At 32.2% G+C, this 7,918-nt stretch overlaps 1 protein-coding gene across 1 annotated transcript; it reads left to right on the forward strand.

Moving 5' to 3' along the window:
* Nucleotides 1-6,718: 6,718 nt before the first annotated feature.
* LOC139889382 (uncharacterized) lies at nt 6,719-7,575 on the forward strand. Its single transcript, XM_071872340.1, has 2 exons — nt 6,719-7,100; nt 7,496-7,575. The coding sequence occupies exons 1-2, from the start codon at nt 6,719-6,721 to the stop codon at nt 7,573-7,575; spliced, it is 462 nt and encodes a 153-aa protein (XP_071728441.1).
* The last annotated feature ends 343 nt before the right edge of the window (nt 7,576-7,918 follow it).

Consider the following 7,918-nt stretch of genomic DNA (forward strand, 5'->3'; position numbering starts at 1 on the left):
CAATGCTACAACTCGGGTGTGAAGCTCGTTGACTTCTTCTATCACTTCCGAGATGATTGTCGGTCGAAACGAGCGGATGAATAAGGTTTAAAATTGTGGATAGAATATAATCGTGTCGAGATACCCTGGAAATGAGGTTGAAAATGGTGTTTCGGAGAGGTTCGTCGGTAAGTGCTTCAGGTTCATCGTCAAGAGTGCAGGTTGGTGGTTGGAAAGGATCGCCTTCTTCTCGTCTCCATCGGTTAAGTCGACTACGAACCTATCGGATGAATTGGGGATGGCTGATTGGTTGATCCATTCTGGTGACGCTGCTTTCGGAGCTCGAGTGAAACTCCATATCGGAATCCGAGGGACTTGAACTAGTGGCGAGTTCCATAAAGGATTTTTCGATATGAAATGATTTTCGGATATCAGATGATATTCTAATTACATAGAATATCTATATATTTAGAACAAAAGATTTCGTAGATTACGGAGGAATTTACGGAATATGTCAGACAATGTTTACAGTAACAAATACGCTATGATATGATTTAGCAGATACGCTAAGATATGGATTTTGTCTATACACTATTCATTCAATCAATGCAATAAGATGTGTCTAGACTAAGAATAATAAACATGCAATTTTAGACAAAAATGATAAGCAAAACTTTTGACATGCAGACACGGTCGAAGTCCAGACTCACTAATGCATCCTAACGACTTATCAGTTAGACACACTAATGCAGACCTGGTTCGCTAAGACCACCGCTCTGATACCACCTGAAATGACCCGTCCTATTCCATCTGGACAAATACATTACATTTGGTTACATCACGAGGTGCTTGACCTCTATATGATACATTTTACAAACATTGCATTCCTTTTTTTTAAAAGACAAACTTGCATTGCATCGAAAGTTGACGGCATGCATACCATTTCATAATATATCCAACTATAATTGACTTAATAATAATCTTGATGAACTCAACGACTCGAATACAACGTCTTTTGAAATATGTCATGAATGACTCCAAGTAATATCTCTAAAGTGAGCAAATGCACAGCGGAAGATTTCTTTCATAACTGAGAATAAACATGCTTTAAAGTGTCAACCAAAAGGTTGGTGAGTTCATTAGTTTATCATAATCAATCATTTCCATCATTTTAATAGACCACAAGATTTTTTTATTCAATAATCATACACTCGTAAGTGTTTAAAAATCATTCATATGGATTGAACACCTGGTAACCGACATTAACATAATGCATATAGAATATCCCCAAAACAGAAATCCGTCTGTATAATATAAACTCGAAGTACTAAAGCATACCATTTTCCAGTATGGGGGGAGTTAGGGCCTGTAGATCTACCTTTAGGAATCGCTTCAATTAGGGTGTCTGTTCCCTAATTCTTAGGCTACCAAGCTAAAAGGGTGATATTCGATTCGATAATCCAACTATAGAATATAGTTTTAATTACTTGTGTCTATTTCGTAAAACATTTATAAAAGCAGCGCATGTATTCTCAGTCTCAAAAATATATATTGCAAAAGCATTTAAAAAGGGAGCAAATGAAACTCACAATACTGTATTTTGTAGTAAAAATACATATGACGATACTAAACAATGCAGGGTTGGCCTCGGATTCACGAACCTATATCATTTGTATATATATTAAAATATATAATCGTAATCGAACAAGTTTATATATTATATCTTAAATTATATATTATACTTATTTAGTTTGTATATATATTCAAAAGGTTCAATATTTATATATTTATATTGATATATATATTTGATTATTATTTTAATAAAAAATACCTAACATGTTATATATGAATATTTATATAAACTTTGTTAATTTGATTAAAAACATACTTACTACCTTAATAATATTTTTAAAACTTTTATTTTCATAAACGTAATTATTTTTAGTAATATTGATATAGATAATGCTGATAATAACAATAATGATAGTTTTAATGAAAATAAAATAATAATTTTTGGTAAAAATAATCCTAGTAATTATAATAATAACTATATTAATAATGATAATATCAGTAATTTTAATATAATGAATAATTTAATAATAGTAATGATGATAAAAATAATAGTTTTAATGTTAATACTTAATGCCTATTCATAATAATAATTATAACAATCTTTTTGCTAATGGTAATCTTAATAGTAATACTTTTGTTAATAATAATAATACATCTAAAATGATATTAATACTAATATTAATGGTTATAATGCTTATAATAATATTAGAATTCTTATTGATAATGATTATATTAATAATCATTTTACTTAATAATAATACTTATATTGATAATAATATAATATTAGTAATAAAAATAAAAATAAAAATAATTATGATTGTAACTAAGGTTATGATAATAATAATAATAATAATAATAATAATAATAATAATAATAATAATAATAATAATAATAATAATAATAATAATAATAATAATAATAATAATAAATGGTAACTAATAGTTATATTAGTAATAATAATAATAGTAATAACTAATGTTCATAATACTTAATGATGATAATACTAATAACAATAATGATTCTAATACTTCATGATAATAATAATAATAACAATAATACTAAGTGTAATAATAATAATAATAATCATCGTAATAACAATTCTAATAATAATAATAATAATAATAATAATAATAATAATAATAATAATAATAATAATAATAATAATAATAATAATAATAATAATAATAATAATAATAAATGAAATAAAAGTAATAAAAATATACCCTTTAGAAGCTTTTTGTAAAAAGAAATGCCCCGAATGGGACTCGAACCCGCGACCTCACGCTCACACAAACACCCTTAAACCATTGCTCTCTTGCTTGATTTTCTGATTTAAATCCGATACTTATACTATATAACCCATTTCTTGGTCCAACGAAAATAGGACATAGTCCAACAACTAATTAAGTTCACGGCCCAATGGAACTATAAACTCTCGGCCCAATTATCAATATAAAAGCTCTCGGCCCAATCATCAATCTCATATCATAATCGGCCAAATCAAGTAACCCAGTCCAGTTCGTTTACAACTTCCGATGTAGTATACTTCAGTGGAATTCCACGTTACTGACTAGGTTAAAAAAAATTAAAATAATAAAAAGCCTCTCCTTTCTTGCGTGGCCACCCAACATCTACGTTATGAAGGACCTATAGGTCACAATCTGGTTTGACAATTATTGATCAAGTATACAGGAATTGTTTCATCATCTTCATCGTTAACGACTGAAAGAGAAGAAAGAAAAATATGGCATGGTATTCGATTTTTGGTTGGGCTGTAGAAACAGTGAACGAGCAGGGTATTCTTGTAGGAATTTAGATGATTCAATGGTTGTTGATTACGGATACGGTGGTGATTGGAGATGGTTGTGGTTTATGGTGATAGTGGTGTTGGTGTTTGACGGCAGTAAAATGTAGCAGCAGATGGGTGGTTCTTGGTGGTGGCAATATGGTTGTTGAGTGATTGTATGTGGCTGTTGAGGTGGGTTTTAGACTGCCAAGACAGTAGCAGAACAACAGTAGTTTATCGAGTGATGGATAGTGGTAGTTTTAATGATTTAAGGTGCTACAGCAGTAGCTGTAGCAGGTAGACTGAAACAAGAAAAAGGAAATAGCGGTAGTAATAATCGAGTAGAAACAGCAACACTTGTAGGTTCATGATGATGTTGGGTGTTTAATGGTGCCTTACGATGGTAGTGTTTGAGATGATGAAGGTGTTAGTTTGAACCGTTGATGATGGTGGTTATGATGTTGCTGGATCAAAAAAAAAAACATAAATTGGAATAGCACATTATAGCAGACAGTTAGGTGATGTTTTGGTGGTTTCAATTAGGGATGAAGAAGGTGGTTAACTGGTGGTGAAGAAGATGATGGTGTATGGTGGCTTTTGGTGGTGACAGGTTTGATTTGTAGGGTGGCGGGTTTACACTAAGAAGGAGAGTGGCGATGTAGAGGGTTTAAGGTGGTCATAGAGTGTCGGTTGTAATGGTTTTTAAGTTCACGAAGAAGAGAAATGGTGAGCGAGAGAGATGTGGAATAAAAGAGACAAAGTGATAAAGAATGATTCATATAACTCTAGTATTGTATATATATATTCTCCTCTATCACCTAACTATATAACTATATGTATATGAGAGAAATAATGATTGAGTTGGTTGATGCATATCTCAATCAAATACAGTAACACAATAACAATATGCACAAATACACATTGAATATTGTCTATTAGTTTCACGGGTGGAAGTTCAATAAAGTGGTGAAAAGAAATATATAACATAAATAATTAAACGCGTGATAATATTAGCCGTCACCATTTACGGACTGAATTTTGTTCTCCGTCATTAGTCCATGGTGGATAAAAGTTCTCAGAACAATCCCAAATTTTACATTACTATATATATATATATATATATATATATATATATATATATATATATATATATAATCTAATCATTTATTTATAAAGCGGTCATTAATTGTTTAAAATTATTAATTAAAAATTAAATCAAACTGTCTGCGCTCGATTCAGGGTAAAATTTAAAAGTATTAAAATTTAATAATTAGATCCTAAATATACTTTTAATAAGCCTATAATTTATCTAACTCATTTTCAAATCACCGTTTATTTTAAAATAATATAAGTTCGAATTTAACTTACTTAATATCAATCGGAACAAAAACAAGTATTATGATCATTTAATATTTATTTTTAATATACATAATATATATATATATATATATATATATATATATATATATATATATATATATATATATATATATATATATATATATATATATATATATTTATTTTAATAATAATATCATATTTTATTTTATTTTTTTATTTTACATAATTACATTTAATAACAACAACATATAATATTTCAAATTATATTTCCAGTTTATATATATATATATACACACACACATATCTATTTACAAATAGTTGTTCGTGAATCGTCGAACATAGTCAAAGGTCAATTGAATATATGAAACAGTTCAAAAATATTGAGACTCAACCTAACAGACTTTTCTTAACGTGTCAAAAATATTAAAATCGTATCGAGAGTTTGGTTTAAATTTAGTCTAAATTTTTTGGGTCGTCACAACAGTTATATGCTAAATTCTCGAAGTGTGAGTTCTGGCTTCGAGAAGTACAGTGTCTAGGTCATGTTATATGTGAGGCAGGTATTAAAGTGGATCCGTCAAAAATAGAAGCGGTAATGGGTTGACATTCAACAAAGACGCCGACAGAAGTCAAGGATTTCTTGGGTCTTGCGAGTTATTATCGCAGGTTTATAAAAGATTTTTCGAAAATAGCGGGTCCGTTGACCAAATTGACCAGAAAATATGTAAGTTTTCAATGAAGTGACCAACAGGAACAAGCCTTTCAGACTCTGAAACAGTTGTTATGTCAGGCTCCAGTGTTAACATTACCAGAGGGTTCAGATGACTTCGTGGTTTATTGTGATGCGTCAATTGCCGGGTTGGGGTATGTACTGATGCAGAGAGATAAAGTTACCGCGTACGCTTCTAGTTAGTTAAAGACACATGAACGTAACTATCTGGTTCACGATTTAGAAATGGCTGCAGTAGTATTTGCATTGAAATTATGGATACACTACCTATATGGTACAAAGTGTGTGATATGTACAAACCATAAGAGCCTCCAGTATATTTTCACGCAGAAAGAACTAAATATGAGACATAGACAGTGGATTGAGTTTATAAAAGACTACGATTGTGAAACAAAGTATCACCCAGGCAAAGCAAATGTTGTAGCCGATGCTTTAAGTCGTAAGAAAACTGTGTAGACTGTAAAATTTATGAGAACCAAAATAGTTTCAAACCTTATTAAACAGATAAAACAGGTTCAAACCCAAGCTTTATTGGAGGAGAAGTTAAAGACTGAATTAACGACCAAAATAAGAGACCAATTGACTGACAATTCTCGTGGACTTAATACGTTTAAGAATCAAATTTGGGTACCTATGCTTGGAGATTTAAGGAAATTGATTTTAAATGAAGCCCACAAATCAAGGTTGACTGTCCATCCGGGTAATACCAAGATGTATAACGACCTAAACCAATGTATTGGTGGCCAACGATGAAGAAAGATGTTGCTCAATTGGTAGAAAGATGTCATGTTTGTGCCCATGTTAAAGCCGAACACCAGAAACCCTATGGTTCATTGCAGCAGTTGAAAATTCCAGAGTGGAAGTGGGATCATATTACGATGGATTTTGTGACAAAATTTCCTCGAACTAAGAGAGGTAATGATATGATTTGGGCAATTGTTGATCGACTGACAAAGAGTGCACATTTTTAGCAACAAAAGAGACAGCCTCGTTGAGCGTTCTAGCATATTTGTACTTGAAAGAGATAGTTAGTCGACATGGAGTTCTGATATCTATCGTATCATACAGGGATCTAGATTTGTGTCTAATTTCTAGAACAGTTTACAGAAAAGTTTGGGAAAAAGAGTAAATCTGAGTACATCGTATCATCCGCAGACTAACGGTCAGAGCGAACGTACAATACAGATACTAGAGGGTATGCTTAGGTCCTGCTTGTTAGAGTACGGTGGTCTGTGGGATTTACATCTACCTTTGATTGATTCGCTTACAACAATACTTATCATTCGATTATTGGTATACCGCCTTATGAAATGCTGTATGGTCGCAAATGTAGAACGCCGACTTATTGGTTAGAAGATGGTGAGAAACAGCTTGTAGGTCCAGAAATAGTTCAGATAACAACAGAAAAGGTAGCGATAGCACGTGAGAAGTTGAAAGCGGCACGTAATAGACATAAAATGTATGCCGATCCACGTAGACATCCGGTAAACTTTGAGGTGGGGGATCGTGTTTACTTAAAAGTTTCGCCGTGGAAAGGAGTTATTAGGTTTGGTAAGCGAGGTAAGTTAGCTCTGAGATATATTGGGTCGTTCAAGATTATTCAGAGGGTTAATGATCAGACGGTTGTGTTAGGGCTCCCGACAGAGTTGGCAGGAATTCACAACACATTCAATGTATGTTACCTTAGGAAATGTAAGGTCGATGATGAGACGCAACGGGTTCCTTTGAGTGATTTAAGGGTGGACATAAATTAAAAGTTAGTCAAAGAATCGGTTATAATTGTTGATAGAAAGGTAACAAAGTTAAGAAATAAGGAGATCTGAATGGTGCTTGTCGAGTGGAAGCATAGCTTAGGATTGAACCTTACATGGGAGACCGAAGAGCTGATGGAAGCTCGTTACCCTCGCTTGTTTTACCTTGACCAGATTCTGAGGACGGAATCTTCTTAAGGGGTTGGATTTGTAACATCTTCAGACTGGGCCTAATCGTAAGTTGACGATTTTTCCCTTAGGCCTCATTATTTGCACTTTTAATTAATTATAGTAATTATTTATTTTCTAGTGTTGTTAGATTCGCTTTTTGACCAGGGTTCCAGAACAGTTCAGTTTATGTGATTTGGACCCCGTTTGGGCCGCCAAAGGAGATGCGTTTGGCATCAGATTACTGATAAATACCCGTGTGTTGTGGGGTATGAGGTTTTAACCCCAAGTAAGTGTATAATGCTGCCCTTCTTCTCTCATTTCTCCATCTCACTAGAAATTTCCAAACACCCCGTATTTTCACCACATTTTTTCTTCAAACCCTAGATTTCTAATTTGTGTTCTAGAGCTCAAATCATTCATATCATTTTGTTCCTCACGATTTACTGAATCTTTTGAGGTAAGAATCGAAGTGTTTCAAGCTTTAATCTTTGAGAAAATGAGGTTTTTGTGTTAAGTTTGTTAAAAGTGAAATTTGGGTTAAAATGGTTGAATTTAATATCGTTTGTGTCAAAATATTGTGGTTTTATG

This window comes from Rutidosis leptorrhynchoides, chromosome 2 (assembly GCF_046630445.1).
Source record: "Rutidosis leptorrhynchoides isolate AG116_Rl617_1_P2 chromosome 2, CSIRO_AGI_Rlap_v1, whole genome shotgun sequence".
NCBI classification, from domain to species: Eukaryota; Viridiplantae; Streptophyta; class Magnoliopsida; order Asterales; family Asteraceae; genus Rutidosis; species Rutidosis leptorrhynchoides.